Source organism: Nanorana parkeri, unplaced genomic scaffold (genome assembly GCF_000935625.1).
Source record: "Nanorana parkeri isolate BGI_ZX_2015 unplaced genomic scaffold, ASM93562v1 scaffold805, whole genome shotgun sequence".
NCBI classification, from domain to species: domain Eukaryota; kingdom Metazoa; phylum Chordata; class Amphibia; order Anura; family Dicroglossidae; genus Nanorana; species Nanorana parkeri.
This window is the reverse complement of record NW_017307073.1, coordinates 263,210-285,515: the sequence shown is the minus strand read 5'-3', so window position 1 is coordinate 285,515 and position 22,306 is coordinate 263,210. Positions and strand designations below refer to the sequence as shown.

Sequence of the window (22,306 nt, the reverse complement as noted above, 5' to 3'; positions counted from 1 at the left end):
TGAATGGATAAAGCTTAGCACCAAATTCAGAGAAGTCAATTATTTTAGGTGGACTGTTAATGTCTCGCATGCATGTCAAATTGATGTTTGTGTTGCTTTAATGTGTCTTTTTCTTACAGCACAACCAACCAAAAGCTGTGGGCTGTGGAGCTGCAGAAGACCATATCTCGGGACAATAAGTATGTTCTGCTGGCATCAGAGCAGTTGGTCGGAGTGTGTCTCTTCATCTTCATAAGGCCCCAGCATGCCCCTTTCATCAGGTCAGTCATCAATCAGAATTATTGATTAGTGGTCGTACACAGCTGGAAATTGGCAATAATTGGGTAATAAAGGAGTCATCAGCAAATTGATATTGGGTATCAGTGAGCATTGTAGCTCCTCGTATTCACCTGCTGGGATTTTACAATGTGTTTAAAAATAATTCTGCTGTCAATCAGCAATCATCCCCTTTCCTTTGCAGCGAAGGATAGGTGCTGGTGGCATGCAGTTCTTACAGGGAAGAGCGAATATTTTCTGTCATCACCACTGATTTGTCCACAGACAGTGAAGTATATGTCGAGCTAAAAAATGGTTTTTCCATCTTTTTATAGAGTGGGGAAGGATTACAACCCCTGTCTGTTTTTTACTGCTATCTGGGGCTACTTTAGAGGGATTTCCCTTCACTTCCTGCTTCTCACAGTGTGCATTAGAAGCTGCAGCAAGTCAGAGAGCTCCTGCCTTATTTCCTAGCTGGAGGATGTCCAGCTTCATCTAGTGCTTTCTTTCCCCAGGCTTATTTTCCCTGGCCTGCCTCTTTCATTCAATGGATTTTATTATTATTTCAATCATGGAGGTTTGGCACATGTGAGCATTACCTAGGGCAGTTTGCATGCATATGCAGTCTGCCTAGGAACACCGAACACTGAGGAACCAGGGAAGGCAAAATATAAGTAACTTTAAATCTGAACGATACACAGAATACCTGGAGGTCCATCCACCTTTCCCTTCTTTAAAATGATTTCTCATGTATTAACTCATCCCTGCTGTACCCCTCTTTTATGAAAATGGGAGACAGTCTGCTTACGGATTGCTGTGACACTTACAGAATGTTAGAATAAATATACTGTTTGTTACACTATATTACCAAAATTATTGGGACGCCGGCCTTTACACGCACATGAACTTTTAATGGCATCCCAGTCTTAGTCCGTAGTGTTCAATATTGAGTTGGCTTCAACTCTTCTGGGAAGGCGTCCACAAGGTTTAGGAGTGTGTCTATGGGAATGTTTGACCATTCTTCCAGAAGCGCATTTGTGAGGTCAGGTACTGATGTTGGACGAGAAGTGTCCGCTCTAATACATCCCAAAGGTGTTCTATCGGGTTGAGGTCAGGACTCTGTGCAGGCCAGTCAAGTTCCTCCACCCCAAATTCCCTCATCCATGTCTTTATGGACCTTGCTTTGTGCACTGGTGCGCAGTCAAGTTGAAACAGAAGGGCGCCATCCCCAAACTGTTGCCACAAAGTTGGGAGCATGAAATTGTCCAAAATGTCTTGGTATGCTGATCCCTTAAGAGTTCCCTTCACTGGAACTAAGGGGCCAAGCCCAACCCCTGAAAAACAGCCCCGCACCATAATCCCCCCTCCACCAAACTTTACACTTGGCACAATGCAGTCAGGCAAGTACCGTTTTCCTGGCAACCGCCAAATCCAGACACATCCATCGGATTGCTAGACAGAGAAGCGTGATTTGTCACTCCAGAGAACACGTCTCCACTTCTCTAGAGTCCAGTGGTGGTGTGCTTTACACCACTGCATCTGACGCTTTGCATTGCACTTGGTGATGTAAGGCTTGGATGCAGCTGCTCGGCCATGGAAACCCATTCCATGAAGCTCTCTATGCACTGTTGTTGTGCCAATCTGAAGGCCACACGAAGTTTGGAGGTCTGTAGCTATTGACTCTGCAGACAGTTGCCGACTTCTGCGCACTGTGCGCTTCACCATGCGCTGACCCCGCTCTGTCATTTTACGTGGCCTACCACTTCGTGGCTGAGTTGCTGTTGTTCCCAGTTGCTTCCACTTTGTTATAATACCACTAATAGGTGACCGTGGAATATTTAGTAGCAAGGAATTTTACGGAACACCTGAATCCAATGATTTGGAGGGGTGTCCCAATACTTTTGGTAACATAGTGTATATCATTAATAGTTTAGAGGTTGTACTATATCTTGATGTAGAAAAGAGAAATAAAGCACAGTTAATCACGTGCCTAATAGCTAGCTACTTGTTGTGGGTCAGTGAGTTACCAAGTACTGTTGGAAAAAGTAAGGGCGATGGAGCATCATATGACACATGCACCTTTAAATACAAGTCACCTATGAACGTCCCACATTACTGTATGCACTGCACACTTGTGTCCAAATTTTCCTCCTAATTTTTCTTTTGCTAGTACTGCCAGCTCCACTTTCCCTGCTGCTGCAATCGTCTCCACCACTTATCCCTCATCCGATGCCTTCTCCATTTCATCATTGGGCAGACACTGATGATGTAGCTCGGCTACAGACAACTTACACCAAAAAATAAATTGCTTGGTGAAAGCATTTTGGGAGAAGTGACTTGCAGTGCCTCTAATTCCAGAAAGCTTTCCTGATTGCAAATTTTTTTTTTTAGACTTTAGTTTAGGATTTCGTCCTTTATCTATACTTTCCAAAAAGATAATTTGGAGTGCTGTGATGCTCCAATACACATGTAGTAATAAGCCAGCCTGGCAGATCAGCTTTTCTATAGACAAACATTGCTTTCTTGCAGTATGCAGGATAGAGCTTGAGCGGTTTGTACCTTTCTTCTTTAGTCTAATGTGTTTTGTCTTTGGCCATTTTTATCTAGGGATGTTGCGGTGGACACAGTGAAAACCGGAATGGGAGGAGCCACGGGAAACAAAGGTGCAGTCGCCGTCAGAATGCTCTTTCACACCACCAGCCTCTGCTTCGTCTGTAGTCACTTTGCTGCTGGACAGTCTCAGGTCAAAGAAAGAAATGAAGACTACAATGAAATATGTCGCAAGCTAAGCTTTCCAATGGTACTGACTCCCAGTTCTCAAATCTCTGTATTTAAAAGAGGGCTTAACCTGCAGTTTTATAGAAATTATAGGTACTGAGATCATCTAAAACTTGTGGTTTCCTAAAACTGGATGGCCATGTGTGTGTGTGTGCATGCATATTTATAGTAAATTTTAAAACCTTAACCTTAGAAAGGTGTAGGTCAGACAAATTATTTGACTGTCTATGAAGCCTTTTTTTTAGAGAAGCTGCCATGATCATAAACATTGCATCCCAGAATGGCGCAGGACATCTCTTGCTATACAAAAGAAATGATGATTATTATCATTGTAGGCAAATATGTCTTCATAGACAGCCAAGCTGGACATTCATATTATCCTTTTATTCTCCATTTTTTTTCTGTTTTAAAGAGCACCTAAACTCTGGACCCTGTGTAAAAAGAAAAAAGGCATGCAGAGGGCAAAGTACTTAGTGTTGGACTGGGCCAGAGGTCAGGGAGGCATTTGCCATCCCTAGGGTGGTGTGTCTGTGTCATATTGGGACAGATGCTGGTGGCCCAGAGTGAGAAGGATCTCTACCTGCAGAGCTCTCACAACAGCTTCCACAGATGGTTGCAGCTGTTAGTTCCCCGTGCATATTGTCATTCCAATGCTTGCAGATATGTGTGGGGAGTGAGTTGCATGGTTTGCAGTAGAGCAGCCAACAGAGAAAGTCTTTTGTCGCTAACTCGATGGACATGTGTCTTTTTTTCAACCTAACTATGTAACTTAGGAAGAGGAAGTAAGTGACTGAAAATTCAGTGTTCTACAAAAGCAGGTCCTGCTGAAAGGTCTGCACGGCAAAGCAGTAGCAATCCTAGCAGCAAATGTCAATGCTTTAGTTAAGGGATAATATTGGCAGGTTAATATATATATATATATATATACGCACCCGCACACAGTTTTAACACACACCGTTTTAAACTAGCAAAATGGAGAAAGAGGTACATGGTCAGGGCAACAGCTGGCATGTCTGGTTGCATTCCATAGCCATTTTAAGTGCTATAAAAGATGAGATGTAGTCAAAATATTGTGTAATGAAATAAATAAAGTAAGAACATAGAAGACAGGTGTGCTGCAGTTTTGCCTGAAAAGTAGTTACAAGAGTAGATCAAATATTCCTCCATCCAGGAGTCCTCCTCAAAAGAGATCTTTTTTTGAGCTTTTATTGAATCCATAATATAAAATAAATATTCATACACATCATTTGATTCCCATTTATGCATTCTGTACTCCAAGCTTTCTGCTTCCTCTCTCCCTCCTTATGGTTTGATTATAAGTTCTCTACCCCCTCCCCCCATGATCTACTCTCTATGACCTCTTATAGCCCTTTAATTAATGCATCTCTCTTGCACATTCTGGTTTTAATACCTCCTCTCTCCCCCTTCTTTTCAAACTGGTTTTACTACTTCTTTTCTTTCCCTTCTCCTCAATCTGATCTCACTGCCTTTTCTCTTCCGTAACTGGTCTCACTGCCTCTTCTCTCCCACAATCTTTCCAATCTGGTCTCACTGCCTCTTTTCTTCCCTTTTCTCCTGAAACTGGTCTTGCAGCCTCTTCTCTTCCCTCCTCATCACTCTGGTCTCCATTTTATAGCCCTTCAGCGAATGCACCTCTCTTGCACAATCTGGTCTCACTGCCTCTTCTCTCCCCCTTCCTCCCCCAATCTGGTTTTGCAGTATGGTCTCAGTGTCTTTTCTCTGCCTCTCCTTTCCGTGCGGTCTTTTCTTCCCCTCTTCTTTAATATAGTCTGATACTTCCCCACTTGTTAAGAATATGTAAATAGTTGAATGTCCATATCCTGGCCAAAGTTCTATTTTAACTCCTTTTGTAACAGCAATACAGTCCAAATGTAAAATGCCCCTTGCTGTGAGAACGGTAATTAACCTTTGCAGCAAAGAACTAGGAATGTACAACTTTGTATGTTCCTAGACCTGCTGTCAATCAGAAATGTCAGCCATCGAGTTATTGTCAATTTATATGACTCATGCAAACGCTGCTAAACTTGGTCTGGAAGTCTAAGATTCAAAAAACTCACAAAAGGGTTAAGCTGATCTCTTAAATATATATCTGTATTCACTTGAAGATCTGAGGGTTCTAATGAGAAAGTGAGCACCAGCCAATAGCATAAAATTTTTCAGAGGAACTTCAGAGCAGACTGTTAAAAGAAGAAGTTGGGTCTTGTATGATCAAATATGTTGCATTTTGGCATACTAGTGTTATCTGCTTTTAATTGGTTCCCATTTACTAGAGTTGAGTGCAATGGACTTTGATCTTCTTCGCTAACATACCTAATCCCCCCCACCCCCCCCACCCCTTTTTTATGTTTATTATAAAAAAAATTAACTGCTTGAACATTTTGCTATCTTCATGCATGAATCAACAATGACTGTGTTAGTAAATGGTAATCCCTCTGATCACTGCTTTCACTTATTTCTCCAGGGCCGCATGCTTTTCTCTCATGACTACGTCTTCTGGTGTGGTGACTTCAATTATCGCATTGACTTACCCAATGAGGAGGTGAAGGAGCTGATCCGAAATCAGAACTGGGATTCCCTTATACTTGGAGATCAGCTAGTAAAACAAAAAGATGTTGGACAAGTATGTGATCAGGGTATCGTATAGGGAATTGCAGATGACCGTTTTATGATGCAAATAATCATGTCCAGCATACGTGTCCTTTCCAGCTTTTTTAAGTGGTTTCCTGCTTCACCTCTGCACCCCCAACCACTTTATATTCAAAAGATAAAGGTCTGTGGGATTCAGGTTTCATCACATCACTTAATCTTAATGAGCTCATCTGAAAAGCTCCGAATCTTTTTAATTTGGTGGGTTTGTAGTATGAACTTTGTAATTGGATTATGTCCATTTAGAAACTATATGCCTTTTGCTTCCCAAGACCATGTACAGCTGATAAATGGCAAAATCATATGTATTTTTATTTTTTTAAATTGAATTCACGAAGCCTTATTGACTTGTAATCATTCAGTGGGAATAACTTATTGCTTTAAAACATTCTCATATTGTCAGAGAAGATCAAGAGGGACAGAACTGACTGTTTCAGGGTATAAAACTGCAGATAACATAAACTAATCTTATCTAATGTGTAAATTATCTTTTATCTCATTAGATCTTGTGGTTTAAGGCATATTCATTACAAAATGGTAGCTCTGATTATCTTGAAGGTAGGAAATGTTTTCTTTCTCCCCATTGAGGGACACTGACAAACAAAAAACTGTAGGCCAGGCCAGGATAAACACCTCCTACTACCAGCATGCCTCCGTTTTTTGTTAGTGTCCTAGGTAGGTGGGGGGTTTTTCTTCAGCTCTGCTGTAGAAAAAAAAAGTAATCCTTTCTTTCTTTCTTTTTTTCTAGCACTTTTTTTTTTTCTACTCCCTGAAACTTTTCCTTTCCCCCTGTATCCGGTGCCCCCAACTCACACTCTACTACCTGCTCCATAGCTGCTTGCAGTGCACCTACTGATGGTGCCAGCATCTGCAGCCTGGAATCCTGTTGCTCTCTGCTTCTAGGGTCTATCCTGTCTTCAGAATCTCTTTTTATTTCCATTTAGGTGTGGCTGGTTTCTCTGCCCTCTCATCTAAGGCTCTTACTAAAGTAATGCTAGATTTTATAGCCCAAACCACCTGTATGTATTGGATCTACCCACTGCCTTGGTTGCCTCTGAGCCATCTGCTACTAAGACTGTGATTTTGAGTTGCTCCAGTCTTTTCCTGATGAGCTTCTTGTGGAAGAGTCACAGTCCTTGGCCAATACCCCCAAATTAAGAGACCGTTTCGGCTCTTATTGATGTGTTGTGCTTCACTCTAAAACTAGAGGATGAGCATGTTTCAACCAGTACTATTCCCAGTGTAGGGACCTTTTAGACTCCATAAGACGGCAAAGACCTTCCGAGTGCACCCAGTTTTCCGAGTCTTCCTCCAAAGAGATTGGGAACCCCCCACCTGGCAAGAACTTTGCTCCCCCATAGCATTTATTAGCTTTGTACCGATTTGACCACAATGCTGGTGGGAGCTACACCTGCCTTTTTAAGAACCCAACCAGTAAATGATTGGAAGCCCTCTCTAGAGCCAAGGTTTGTCACCAGGTACAGGGATCCTGTTGCAGAAGCAGTGATTGCTCTGGTGTCTCCATGGGATCAGTACACCCTGATCTAGGCCTTTCCTTCACTGAAACGTCTTCCTGGTCTGCTTTGCAGGATTGAGATGGCGGCCATTCTGTTGATCTTCATTGTTGTGGACTGCCCAGGTGGCTGCCATACGTAGACCAGGCAAGACACTCCATGGACTCTACCAGATCGTCTGGATCTTCTATTTCAAGGGCCTATTTAGCTTCTTGCTTCCTAAGCTCTGGCTGTAACGTCATCGATGTTGAAGCTCAGGTTTTGAGAGGCTGGGTCATCTTTGGATTGGTGTTTTTTTAAGATTTTAAAGCCTAGGAGGTCTGCTTCTCACAAGGTCTATCATCGTACATGGCATACTTCACTTGATGTGAATCTCAGGACATTCACTCTGTGAGAGAGAGTCTCTGCCACTTCTTCTTTCAGAAAAATTGATTCCTTTTTGTAATCCCAGATTGGCTTTGTAAGTTTGCACTGGCTTCTCGTCCCATCATATCCAGGTGGCTCAGGCAGACCATCGTCCACTGTACTAGATCTGTATGTGGTTCTTGGGTTTTTCAGCATGAAACAGCTGTTTCCCAGATTGACTAGGCTGCCACCTGGTTTTCTGTTCACACATTCTACCAGGTGGACATTTCCACCTTATCTGATGACTACTTTGGGCATAAGGTCCTTCAGGTGGCTTTGAACTGCAGGCTTTCCACAGTTCTCTGTTGTTTTTTTGGCTGGTTAGCATGTGTTTTTTTGTGTTGCCCATCCCATCATTAAAACATCCTGTGTCCCTCAATGGACGAGAAAGCAAATATGATTTTTGTACTTACCATTAAGTCCTTTTCTTGGTATCCAATGAGGGGCACATTGCCTCTGTGTTTTATGATCATGCTCTTCGTGCTGCTTTACTACAAAAACTGAGGCATGTTAGGAGTAAGAGGGCGTATCCTGGGCTGGCCCAATTTGTATTTGTTTGCCAGTATCCAACCCTCCTGTAGACTGCAGTATAACCCAAAGGTAAAAGACTTCCTGTGTCGCTCTATAGTCACCAAAAAAGGTTTTTACAGTGAGTACAAAAATCCTATTTTAAACTACTGAACATATATAGTAGTTGCATTTGTCCTAATATTGCTGGATTTCTGGCTACTATTAGAATTTGTGTTCAGAGTTTGTTTTTTCTTCTCCTGCAGGTTTTCCGGAGTTTCTTGGAGGGAAAAATTAATTTTGCTCCAACCTATAAATATGACTTGTTCTCTGATGATTATGACACAAGTGAGAAGTGCCGTACCCCGGCGTGGACAGATCGTATCCTGTGGAGGAGAAGAAAATGGCCCTTTGACAGATCAGGTGATCAATTATATAGATTGTATTTATTTTCCTTTTACGTATTAAATGTTTATTGTGGTTTTTCCAAAAAGTAAACAACATACAAAGGACAAGGTAGAGTGGATTACATTTAGACGAGTGGTGTAAGCATAATACTCATAGTAGTTGTCATGCATCACTAGTTTTAGACCGGAAAAATAATTTTATTTTCCTTTTAAAGAGAAATATCAGTACTGTTAAAAAAAAATGTATCCCTGGTTCCTAATAACTAACTGAAATACAGACGCTGCTTTATTTTAATGATAAAAAAGATAGTATTTATTTTTTTCATGTAGTGTAAACATTTTTAATATAAATAAAAATATAACATTATTTACATAAGTCATCACAGCCCTTAAGGATCATCAGTAGTCAAAAGGCTCATTTCATAAAGCTAACGCGCCAGGATAAGTTTTTTTTTTTTAAAGGTATTTTCAGTTCATTGTATTTTGAAAATGACAGTCACATGCCTGAAAATAGAGAGCCTTAGGCTGATGTTAAAACTTTGTGAATTGAGCCTAACGCATCCCAATTATCATTTATATTTGCTTTTTTGAGCTTTTATAAGCACCTACTTTCATGTTGGCTGGTGGTGCAGAGTAGCGGTTTATGCTGGCACTGCAGTCTATAATCTCTATTTTGGATCCAGACAGTGTAGTGCCGGCTGCAGACACACCTCACAGCATGCTTTGTTGTTCCAGTGTCAGGGTTTTTGACTGTAATGTCTTTTCTAGCTCTGTAGAGCCACATACTGAACTACCAGATGGTCTGCAGCTGCTGAGTTATTACAGGGCAGTATGGAGGAGCGGTGAGGGCTGCTGGGTTTTCAGGCAGCTATAACTCCACATGATGGGTTATGTAATTTGCTGTAATTTGCAAATGGTCTGAATGATGGCATGCCTGAGGAGGCAGTACACCTCTCTTCTTCCCTCCTGTGACTTTTATCTGCATTCCTCTATGAATTTCTCCATTAGAGGAGAAAAGTTGACCTTGGTGGTGTTTTTTTTCTCCGAAGCTTCCCAAACTGATGCTATTGACACAGGATCTTGTTTCCAAATTGATCCTTTTCATCTTTTATTTGTGTTTATATTTCAGCTGAAGATTTAGATCTTCTGAATTCAAGCTTGCAAGAAGGCAGGAATATTCATTATACCTGGAATCCAGGAACTTTATTGCACTATGGCAGGGCGGAGCTGAAGACCTCTGATCACAGGTAAAAGGAAATCGCAATGATTTCATTATTCCATGTGTATCTCTGCATTCATTGTGTTCCTGACTCAATATTTATATTGTAGGCCAGTGGTTGCTCTAGTCGACGTAGATATATTTGAAACTGATGCAGAAGAGAGACAGAAGATATATAAGGAGGTGATTGCCACCCAGGGCCCTCCAGATGGCACAATTATGGTCTCCATACAGAGTAACTCCTCAGAAGACAATTACTTTGATGATAATTTGATTGATGAGCTGCTGCAGCAATTTGCAGGTTATGGCGAAGTCATACTTATAAGGTAAGATGACACTATAATGTTTTCTCTTGCTTCTAAATCCTGTTTCAGGCCATAGGTTTCTTGATTATTGTGTAACAGTAAATCGCAGTAGTTATGTTATGAAATATTCTCTCTTGACGTGAACATTTCTTGGACCTCCCATATTCCATTGGCCACTGCTGTAGCAGTGTGCAGTAAGTCCATGATCAGAAAACATTTTCTTGGTTAAATGTTTCTGCCATTGGGGAAAAAGGAAAGAGCGACACTTTTTTTTAAGAGGATACAATAGTAATAGCAGCTGCTGACATGCTCAATTTACTGTTCCCCTGGTGAACTAGACCTTCACTTGGTATACCTGGATGTGAACTTGAAGCACTGGCTTCTGTTTATAGTGCCTTCCAGCCATAGATCATGTATTTTTCATTCTGAAGCACCTTCCAGGCCACAGGCTTGCCCTGTCTCCGAAGACTCACTCCAATGTAAGCACACTGGGCACTTTTCAGGGGCCCCCTCCATTTTTATTGGTCTCTTAGGCACTACATACATTTTCCCCTTTTCCCACCAGCATGCTGTGGAAAAGGTTAATGCTACCAGGTGGAAAGTTGTGTGATCACGTTGAGCTCTCTTGCCCACAAGATAGCGGTGAGGAAGCATCTCTCTGCTACTGCCACTTCTGCTTTTCCTGCTGCTCAGGGACATGTGAACACAAACCTTTGGTTCATTCCTGCTACCCACCTGCAGTGATGCTTGCTTGACTGACCAGTCTTGTGTTTGTGTTTCCAACTAACCTGCTGCCCAGGCTCTTTCAGTAACTGAGTGTTTCCCTCCTCCCCTAAACATGGGAATTTCTTACCACTATTGCAACATTTCTGACTCTAAACATGAGGAGGATTGTCCTGCAGTCGTGAGTGAACCTAGCACACAGTCCATGAATGGGTTCTGCTCTGAATGCAAGTGCACCCATTAAAATTGGCAACCACTATAGTTGTGAGCCCAGTTTACCCCTAATGTTTATGTTGGCCCCGTCATCAGATTCCTCCTTTAATCCAATAACCATAGCTGCCTTTACACCCATTTCTGCAGAGATTTTTCCTCAGATGTGCAGTGGATCATGTCTCAGTTTACCCAACTGGCTTCTGACCCTGAACGTAGAGGCTGCAAGCTCACTACTGCGCTTCACCCAGTAGCATCTAAATCTGACTAGCTACTTTGACCCTGAGGAGTCACACTCTGCAACCAATACTGATAAGCAAAGAGAGACTGTCTCATCTCTCAATGATGCGGTATACACTGCCCTAAATGCGGAGAATCAGCCTGTGCTACTACTAACTTAGTGTCCCGTTTTGGTTCTTAAGAGCCTCCCAAGACTGCAAAGACCCTTCCACATCACCCTCTGATTTAGTTTATGTATGAGAACTGGAAACACCCTGAATAGCTCTTCCTCAGTCCTACGTCATGTGCTTCTCAAAAGAGTTTGTTAAAAGGAGTCGGCCCCTAAAATTGAGCTGGCCATTTATTGCTTATACAAGGTAACCACCATACCGATGGAGGATGCTTTTCTTTTCAGGGAGACCCTTCGGACAAGAGATCGGAAGCTTTTTTTCAGGGTCATGTTTTTTTTCTCTTCCATTGATGGACAGAGAGAGTCTTAAATTGCTGGATTATACTGCTGCTGCCTACAGGAAGTTTGCACACTGGTAAACGAGCCAGGATCGCACCTCCTATTCCCAGCATGCCTCAGGTTTTTTTTTTTTTTTTTGGGGGGTGGGGGGAGAGATGGGGCTTGGGCACCTTATTGGCTTTATCTCTGCTGGAATTCAGTGCTGTCATGTAGGACTTCATGGGCCAAATAGAACATTTTAATTGCTGACTCCGACTGCAGAGGCCACAAGTGTGCTTTCAAGCCTCCCCCTGCAAACTCCTTATCCAATCTGACTGGGCCTTAGTGACCCCTGAGGCCTTAGCTTTTGAGACCTCATCTGAAGTGTATTCTCTTAGGTCTTTAACAGATGAATCTACACTGGAGTAGTCGCAGTCTTCTGCCATCACTCCACAATTAATTAACTTTTAACTCACTTTTTATACACTTTGAAAGTTAAAAAGTGAACTGCCCCCTCCATGGATCTAGAAGTATCACATCTTAAAGTGTTGACCATCCCAGTGTAGGATGCTCCTGTCTTCAAGGATCCCATTAATAAAGGGCTGAAAACCCTGTCTTGAACTTTTGTTCTCTCTGACAGGACCTGCACTGCAACCTGTCTCCAGGTACAGTGATTCTCTTGCGGGAGCAGTGGATGCTCTGGTGGCTCGTTGGGATCAGTACAGTCTTATCTAAACTTTTACTTTCCTAAATGTTCTTCCTCATCTGCACCAGGTTCGTAAGTAATCTCTATTCTTGCCTTTTAACATGCTACCAGTGCCTCAGTATTGAGGCTGACTCCTTTACTACCCTTTACTACCCATAAGATTTGGCACTCTAAATCTGCCATATCTGCTGAGAAACCCTTTTAGGGATGATGGTGCACCCCCACTTTTCAGAGTACTAGTACACCTGTTTGTTGGACACTTAGAAATCATACATCCCCAATGCAAGAAGTGGTGGTTCAGGTTTACAAGCTCAAGTTCCATTCCCTTTTCCCCTCGCTTCCAATTTCCCATTGTCTTTGCAACATATTGCGGCCCATCTCCAGGCTCCTGGGCCAAGGTGTCATTGCCCTAGTTGCTGCTGCAGAACTCTTTCAAGGATGTATTCATTTTCTTTTTCAGGTTTTTATCCCCATTTTTTTCTCTCCCTGAATATTTTGCGAATAGCCCTTTTCCTACACCTTTGTCTAAACTCCCATCTCCACTGTATTTATGGAAGCAGCCATGGTTGTGTCACAAGCTGGACTTCAAACATGTCTGCATTTGTTCATTTTCACTGTGTGGTAGTTTTCAAAAGAAACATTCAATTGAAAAAAGAAAAACTGAAAGCTAATATAGCATCCACATTTAATCACTGGTAATCTACAATAAATCAAAATGTTGTTTTTAGGTTTAGATATACTTTAAATATGTTACACTCCTAATTAACCCACTACCTTGGGCACCCTCTAATGCCAGTCACATGACCAAATAGTGAGCCATTATTCATGTGATCTCGGCTGAAGGGGCTTCGGGGACAGATATTTGGCTGACGAGTGCCTCAGCCAGAGCCATGACACTTGCCTAAGATAAGGAGCACTGAGCAGCAGGTAAGCACACCTTTTACCATCAGTTTTTTTTTGCTAGTTCAGGACAGTCCAGATGGGGAGGGGGAAAGTTTCATAGTACGCTTACCCGTTAAACTCTGTGAGGGGAATTTATCAAAACTGGAGCAGACGTGCATGGCAACCATTCAGCTTCTCTCTTCTGTATGTTCAGTTGAGGTTTGAAAATGAAAGAGAGAAGCTGATTGGTTGCCGTGCAGAGCGCCTCCAGATTTTGTCTACTCCCAGTTTTGATAAATTCCCCTTTGTGTTATTTCAGTGAAGAGTAATGATGATTTTTCCTGTAGGTTCGTGGATGATAAAATGTGGGTGACATTTCTGGAAGGAAGTTCTGCCCTCGCAGCTTTAAACCTGAATGGTGTTGAGGTAACGTTATATATTTTTGTGTAAGTTGCTAAAACTTCGGCCACTACTGGCTGAATGCAAGAGACTGTCATCTCATGACTATTCAGACTCTTGGCACAGAGCAATGAGGTTTCCAGAATCTGCTTTTTCTGGGTCCCGTTACACCCATCTTCAGCCATTACATGGCCACTGGAGACGCCAGTAGCAAGATTATTTTTTCACTTCCTGTAACTTTGTTCTGCAATGCCGTCGCTCAGCAGCATTGTCACCCTGTAGACAGACAAGTCTTAGATGGGCATGTAAATTCAAATAGATTTTAAGTAAGAGAAAGTCAATTTAAATCCAAACGCCTTTTAAGCAATTACAACAGCAGTTTTTTTGTTTTAGAAAAGGTTTAAATCCTGAGAGGCTCAGCTGCCGTTGTGATGTGCGGGGTCCTTTGTGCGTCACTGTGCATTTAAGGGAGGTTGGGCTTCCTCCTGGCAAACCTGAACCCGATTTTATCTTTTGCCACATGTGCTCCAAGATGGAGACTCATAGTTTAGAGTTTGGACCGCTCTATATAGAGGTGCCATGGCGCGGCTATGCGGCTTTCATATTTTCTGCAGAAGACGTGTATCTAATCCTCTGTTTTTAACCTTAGCGGTGAGACAAGTTTTTTTGCATGCTGGCTGGTGAGTGTGCCCCTTAGAGCTGGTTACAAATTGATGAGTGTGTTTGCCATTTGTTTTGCCAGCCACTGTGACTGTCACTTTTGCGGTGTCCCAGCCACTGTGACTGTCACTTTTGCAGTGTCCCAGCCACCGTGACTGTCCCTTTTGCGGTGTTCCAGCCACTGTGACTGTCACTTTTGCTGGACAGCTTGAACTGTGAAACGGAACCCAATGAGGTTGGGCTGGTTGCATTTACCATAATATGAAGGCATGCACATCATTTTTGCACATTTTTGCACATTATGGCACACCTAAGCTAGCCATACACTAGTAAATTTTGTTTGTTCAGCCTGTGGGCTAAATTTTAAAAATCTAACATTCCTCCATCCATACTAAACATTCGGACAGCCGGTGACTGCCCTGCTGTCAGAATGCATGAACAGTTACTGCAGCTCATTGGATGCAGTCACTGTTCAGCTGAAAATGTTAGGGACAGCATCTTCAACAAAGCTTGATTATTCAGTTGACTGTTGAACCTCCACAGCTACCCACTGTCGACTGATTCTTGTGGATAGGCTGAAATTCTAACAGTGCATGGCTAGCCTTACATCTGGGTGTGCTGTCCTACAGCAATGTGAAATCCGAGTTCCCTGCATCCATTCTGTTCTTTCCATCCTCTTCCTTGTCCAGTACCTTCTTTCTTCACCCATTATGTGATAACTGATAATGTAACTCCCACCCATGCAAGCTGGAATTGCATTATCTCGCCACCTGGCACCATTATCATGCCAAGCATGAGCCAGGTCTGTACACTGTACTGTGCATGAATCGCAGAGTACTGATGCATTTGCTAGCAGACAGGTAAAAGAGCTTTTCAGCAGAAGTCTGCTAAAGTCTCTTCTACAAAAAGAACTTCTACCTACTGGCAAATTTTAGTTGCACAGGTTTAGTTTTGATTTAAAGGAAGTGAAATGGCAACTGATTTGCTGGCAGGATCAACAGGCAATAAAACTGTTAGCTATGTTAGGAAACAAAAACTGCTGTGTTAATGTTTTTAATGCTGCATTATATACTGTATGTAAATTTTCATTTCGCCCTACGTTCCCCTTTAAAGTTTGCCGCCATATGGGTAATCGGATTAGGAGGACAGCTATAGTGTCTGCCATCTACAAACAGTTTTCCCTTCTCCCTTCTCTGGTGTCACCAACCCATAATTTAGAGTCGGTGGCAATTATTGATTCATTGGTCTTTGTCTTTCATGAAGCGTTCAATCAAAGTGCATCATTCTGATTGTGCTATATTCATCCAGAAGCAGCATTTTTTTCACTGTACTGATACTGTTTTTGATCTGGTAATATCTTATAAAATATTTGATATGCATAATTTTCATTCTAGTGGGAGGATTTAGCTCCCAACTTCTCTGAAAGGTAAAGGATATTAGATTCTGCGTACTCACTTAATATAGGATGAATTATCGTTGTGTTCCTTCCTATTATACAATATGTGGAATAAGCCCCTGACTAATATAAGAATGATGGTTCACCTTTTTCTGATCATTCCCCTGTGATTGCAGGTTCTGGGTAAAAAGGTGGACATTCAGCTGAAGAACCCAGACTGGATCACGCAGGTGGAGGAGGAGATGAATCTGGAGAGGATAAGTATAACGTTACCGTGTTCCACCAGTTCCACCTTGTTGGGTGAAGATGCTGAGATTGCGGCAGATTTTGACATGGAAGGTGAGAGAAGAGCAGTCACTGGTTTTCAGCATATAATGCAAAAATGTCAAATTAATTTTTTCTGGGCCACATGCAGCCCTCTTATGTTGTCCTTGCGGCTCTGAGCCAGAATTTCTTGCACAGAATATATGTATCTTCAAGGAAAATACAACAGGAAGTGATGGGAAATCTTATTACTGCACAGGAGATGAGGGAAATCTCTGCAATGAAAACACAGACAACTATAAATACCTGGCAGACGTTCTAAGCCTTGCCAATTCTAAAATGAAGAACTTAAATAACATATTCCAGAGTTCTATGATTAGTTGCATATCTTTAGTAGTCTAAAAAATAGTTTTCTACTAATCAGTGTTCATTGCAGATTTAATCCATGAAGAGCTGATGTGGGGGTCAGATGTGCTGCACATTCTGTTATTCTAATAGATGCATCTGATTTCAGGTGACGTGGATGATTATAGTGCTGAAGTAGAGGAGATTCTCCCTCAGCATCTACAGCTATCTTCATGCCCCAATCTTGGCTCATCTCCCAGCACTTCTCCACACTCCAGTCCCTGTCCATCACCCACCATGCCAGAGGGACCTCCGCCTGCTCTCCCTGTTCGGCCAAGTCGGGCACTTGCAAAAACACCCGGACCTCCCGTTGCTGCACCCCAAGGTATTGTCAGCGTGTAATGTTACGTTCCTGAGCCTTAGCATATTATTGCTCTGCCTCTGTATAGAACACTGATCTTCAGCTTTGTGTGTAGCATTAAATCATCAGATGTATAGAACTTAAAGTACCACCATGCACTGCCGGTCAGCTTGTTGCATATCTTTGATGTAGACAAGGGCTGGCGAAGAAGTCAGAAAAGAATATGAATCACTGCACTCCGGGCTGCGGCAACTATTCTTGTTTATTAAAAAGCAGCAGGGGTCACCTCTGACATGTTTTCTAAGACCCTTAAAAAAAGCACTTCTCAGTGCCAAACGAGTCAGAGGTGACTACTACAGATCTTTAATAAACAAGAAAAGTTGCCGCAGCCCAGAGTGCAGTGATTCATTTTCCTTTCCAACAGATTTGCAGAGTGCAAGAAGCCAGACCAACACCCGGGGATTTTACATTAAAGCCTGTGGTGAGCCACTAGTCTTCAGTGTCATACATATAATCTCAGATGTTGTTGTGCAGTTTAGTATTAAATTTAAAAGAAAATGTGTGTGTTTCATGATTAGAGGGGTTGCAGCAGCTGTTGTAAATCTGGATCACAATGGCCAAGTCAGTGCAGTCTTCAATAATCACATGGCCTATGTGTGTCTGCTTCAGGTCACATAACCCGTAACCGAACCTCTGCAAGATTGGCTGTTTCCAAGTGACATCCTGCCTCTCTAATGCTGAAAACAGCAGGACCGGACGGAGTTGTCACAAATAGCGTTTGGGTAGGGTTTGGTCCAAACTTGAGTTTGTCCGAAAGGAAGCTGTCAGTGCAGGCCCAACCAATTGTGGCCAGGGCATTTCCTGCCCTGCAGCTGCACGTTAACAAAGGGGCAGGATGCTGGTGACATCATTGACCTTTTTATAGCAGCATGGCAAAGCAGAATAGTATAGAGCAGGGGTATAAGCAAACTCCAGCCCTCTAGCTGTGGTGCAACTACAAATTCCATAAGGCAATGCAAGACAGAGCCACAGGTATGACTCCCAGAGGCAGATGCATGATGGGATTTGCAGTATCACCACAGCTGGAGAGTCGGAGTTTGCCTATCCCTGGTGTAGAGTCTCATTTGAGTGACAGCACTGAGGCTGCTAGCTTGTCATCTAAGGACCGGTTCACACCTGGGCGTTCTGTAGCACGTTCCTACGCTCTGCAAAACGCTCAAACACCGAAATCCCATTATTTCCTATGGGTATGGTTCACACCTGGGCGTATTACAGGCCGTATGAACGCGCTACGAAACGCCCTACGCCCAAAGATGGGATACAGCCAGGTAGCCCTCGGAAATGCGCCTTTGTCAAATCGCGGTAAAAACGCGCGCCAGACGCGCATATTCGATACGCCTTGGTGTGAACACAGCCTAAGAGTGTGGTGCCTTGCAGAAGTCTCGGGACTTTTGAATGACTACAAATGGAGTCTTTTTTACAAGTAAATAACGTTAATAAACAACATCTACTCTCTGCTTTTGTAGGATCTCCAGTGGACTTCCAGCCAATAGTACAACAAAAAGAGCAATCTCTCACTTTAGAACCAAAGAGGCTCCCTCCTCCACGACCCGGTATTCCACCAGCACGCCCGGCACCCCCTCAGCGGCCTCCTCCGCCATCAGGTAGGTCACAGCTTCAAGTCATTACCAGGATATTGATCTGTTGTATTAATTATGTTTGTGCTTCATCATGGCTGTGCAGATTAGTTTTGCTGCCATATGATGGGCAGTAGAGAAGGTATTGTTGTCTATTGTGCCCAAGCAGATGCTTATCTTCATGTTCTTAAAGTTTCATTGCCCACCTCAACATTCCAGTTTTATTTCAGTCAGTTCACAGAGGCTTCATACTGTAGATATCACATTGCAGAAAGAGATTTTTTTATAACCTACTACTGATCCACCTAAACAGATGTTTGAGTTTTAATTAAAGACTCAGAGGAACCGCCCGTTATATCCACCTTTCACTTTTTTACTGCTCTTTCTGTTGACTATCTCTTCACTGTACTTTCCTTCTGCTGCATTTCATGTTGCTGTCATCAGGTGCTCGAAGTCCAGCACCAGCTAGGAAAGAGGTTGGAGGTAAGGACATAGCCTCATCACCATCCTGTGCCCCATTACCATCCCGTCTCCTTCTATTTTACCCATAATGGTTTCCTCCCCACCTACCATAAATTCCATAATGCTATTTCCATCTGTTTTACTTATGGTGTACCTCCACAATGTACAAAGCTAGAATATGAGAGTACGGAATGCTTGAATTGAATAAGTTTCTTCTAATTCCTGGATTCCGATTGCTCAAATGTAATAGACATAAACAGTCCCCCTCGGATTTAAGATTCACATGGGGTAGAATGGACAGAAGAATGCAACCACACCTCAGCATGTCCAGCAGGCACATACACAGTATGGCTCCCAATAGTGAACCTGTTTTGTTTTTTAACCATGTGGTGTCTGCTATGAGCTTTATTAGTCAGGAAAACCTCTTCTCTGTGCCTCAATGATCCAGGCTACACTTTACTGCCAAGGACTGAATGCTTCCTACTGGACACCTGTTGTCCCCTGAACAGTGAGACTGCCTCAGTGACCAGTAATATTTATTTCATAGACAGGAGGAGGCCAGGTAGGAAGAGCTTAGTCCGAGGATTCAGTTGAGGAAGTGAAGTCGTTGGTGACCACATGAAACCAGGATCAGAGCAGAGGCTCCTCTTGCTAAAGCTGACCATACACTGGCCATTTTTATTTTTTATTTTTTTATTTTAACCCTGCGGTGCTAAACAAGAAGAAATGCTCAATTTTACAATAGCCTGATGGGGGGGATCCCCCTTCTAAGCTATTTAGCATAGAATGGCGGATCCCCCCCCTTCCCTGCCAGGCAATTGTACCCTGACAGCAGCTGGTTTCTAACTCTTTCTCAGGATACCTGAACAGTGACTGCAGCTTTTTGGGCAAGATTTTTCAGACCAGTTCCTTCAACAAAAGTAGATTGAGGGGACCACACATTGCTTGAATTTTAGCCAAGCCAACAGGCCAAAATTCAAGCACTAGCCAGCTTAAGAAAAGTCAAAGCATGCATATTGCAGTGTCTGCTCCTTTTTACAAACGTTTGTTTTGTACGTTTTAAAGTAGCTGACAGGTTATCTTTTATAGCAAGGGTGCACAGACACCTAATCATTCTAGGTGTCAGGTTTTTATTGCTGTCTATGTCCCCGTTGGGGAGATTCACTTCTATTTATGCTGACCAGGAATGAAACTAGGGGTAGATCCAAATTCTGAGTTGCCACCAGAACAGAGGGGAATCTTCCAATGGGGACATTGGAGACGATTCCTCTCGCATTGAAAGGATATCCTCTTCCTAATGAGTCAGCAAGTAATGAAAGGAAATCTCACCGTCGGAAAAAACGTTTTGGCTCTTAGATGTACTGTACTTCACATTTGCATAATAATCAAAATGACAACACCTACCTTCCATCCCTACCTCATTTATAGCACATGCAACATTACAGGCAATCGGTAAGCATTCTGCAGAAGACAATAGACGCTTGTCAGGTGCTATGTTCCCCGTGTCCATCATTTTATCGCTGCTGGAGTCTCTGTCCCTGCAATCTTTTGTGTTTCTTCTCTCTTTGACAAGGTGCTCCTCCCAGCCCCGTGGTAGCTCGTAAAGACGTGGAAGGTAAACAGACAGCTGTGCTGTGGATCAATAGCTGCATGAGTGTACTAAGCATGTGTCATGCCTGTTAATAGAATGCCCGCTAATGTCATCCAGGACATAACTACGCTCGGAATTCTGTTTCTGGTGATTGCTATATGCATTGTTGCCTAATTATTGCTTTGTGTCCAGTAACAAAGGGTGATGGCTTGCTCCAGCTATTCATCATTCATTCAATTTATTTATATGGTCAGATAATTGTGGGAATCCTTGCAATAAGAGCTCCCTGTCTCCTGGGATTTAGATTTAATATACCCCCATATGCCTAGACCGTGAAAACAGTGCATCTCTGCTGTTGCACAAAAAGGGTTAATAATACAGGTGAAGCATCTTGCGGACCTGGCAGGCGTTATTCTGGTCATTATATAATTCCTACTTAGTCATAGGTTTATGTGGGCAATGTAATATATCGGTATTATGTGGAGAAAACATAGATTCTGATGCCAGGTGTAGCTTTCGGTGAATTGATCTTTCCTTTTACAGAAACTATAAGTATGCAAACAAGGAATTGAATCCCTGCTTCAGCTTTGGAATAGCAATACATGTTTTACATTTGGAACCTCTATAAAAATAAAATTAAAAAATGTAGCTTTTGCTGCACTACTCACCTTCTCCCCCTCTGAGTCCAGTAGCTGCTGCCAATCATGCGTCCAGTCTCTGTAGTCCTTTGGACTCCAGTAGGTGTAGCCATCAGCCAGTCTGGTGCATATATCACTGCTGTGAGACATGTGAGAGGTGCTCTACTCTACCCTGCCCACTGGACTCCGCTGTATAAAAGACCAGGAGGAGGTCTGAGGTCACATGATTGCTACTTAGGGGAAGGTTTTCCGGTAAGGAGAAGATTTGTTTGGTTTTGGTTATTTTATTTTTTTTAAAGCAAGAACGATGTGCAGGGAGTTGGAGGGAAGGGTAGGTTCAAATAAAGTTAAAACTGGTCTACCAACAACTCTGTAGTGCTAGGGCCTGCCTGATTGGATACCGATAAATTACATTAATATATTATACGAGTTTAGTTCAAGTGGGCACTCATTACATGGTTTTAGTAAATCCAAAGTTAATTGTACAGAGATTGTATGGTTTAATTGTAACCTGTGTGGTGAGCTTTAGGGTTACAGGTAAGGTTAGTGTTACTAGTGCGAGGCTTACACGGGGCAGAAAAGCATGAGGCTTACAGGGATAGTTAGGGTTGCAGAAAAGGTTAGTGTTGGGGTTGCGGAGAAGGTTAGTGTTAGTAGGACAGGTAGTGTTAGTGTGAAGGTTGTAGGAGAAGTTACAGTTGGTGAAAGGTTTGCAGGGAGGGTTGGCTCGAGGGTCAAAAGGAAGATAAGTGAAGATAAGGCAGGTTAGTGTGAGGTACCTCTGTGTCAAAAACTACCAGTGCTGGTCTCATGGAGCTGAAAGCTAAATGTATGAATTGCTGAGTTACTGATATTGGATATTCCAACCAACATTAAACACTAGCGCATGTCTTAATATAGTATGTAGCTGATCTAAGCTCTCATTTACAGATACTAATGTAGTGAAGTAGCGTGTTTCCGTCATCCTAATAATGCATGTGTGGGTGTTGCTTTTACTAGTGATGTTAACATAGAATTTTAATACTGCGTGCTGGTACCTCCTGTCAGCCATTTTGAGGGCAGGACCAGAACCCTGTACATCACTGAGTATTGGGCCAGCCGTACACCAGATAACTCTTAAATTTATATTCAGGTTTTTTTTCCTTCTGTTTTCAGTTCGTGGACAAGCTCCCCCTCCACTTGGACCACCATCTGCTGCACCCTGTGCTATGGTCAGGCCGGTGAGTGTTTACTGAGTACATAGATCTATTTACATTAGGGTTGCCACCTTTTCTTCAAGTGAAACCCGAACACTCTAGCGACACGCTG

General features: G+C 42.7%; 1 protein-coding gene across 1 annotated transcript in view; it reads left to right on the top strand.

Moving 5' to 3' along the window:
- The window catches only part of SYNJ1 (synaptojanin 1), a 97,280-nt gene that overhangs the window by 61,864 nt on the left and 13,110 nt on the right, over window positions 1-22,306 (top strand). Inside the window, exons 16-28 of the mRNA XM_018565007.1 lie at window positions 120-260; window positions 2,863-3,055; window positions 5,516-5,674; window positions 8,393-8,549; window positions 9,663-9,780; window positions 9,863-10,078; window positions 13,593-13,671; window positions 15,877-16,039; window positions 16,479-16,694; window positions 18,197-18,334; window positions 18,752-18,790; window positions 20,343-20,384; window positions 22,154-22,218. Coding sequence (XP_018420509.1) covers window positions 120-260; window positions 2,863-3,055; window positions 5,516-5,674; window positions 8,393-8,549; window positions 9,663-9,780; window positions 9,863-10,078; window positions 13,593-13,671; window positions 15,877-16,039; window positions 16,479-16,694; window positions 18,197-18,334; window positions 18,752-18,790; window positions 20,343-20,384; window positions 22,154-22,218 — 1,726 coding nt within the window. The remainder of the gene's footprint in view (window positions 1-119; window positions 261-2,862; window positions 3,056-5,515; window positions 5,675-8,392; window positions 8,550-9,662; window positions 9,781-9,862; window positions 10,079-13,592; window positions 13,672-15,876; window positions 16,040-16,478; window positions 16,695-18,196; window positions 18,335-18,751; window positions 18,791-20,342; window positions 20,385-22,153; window positions 22,219-22,306) is intronic.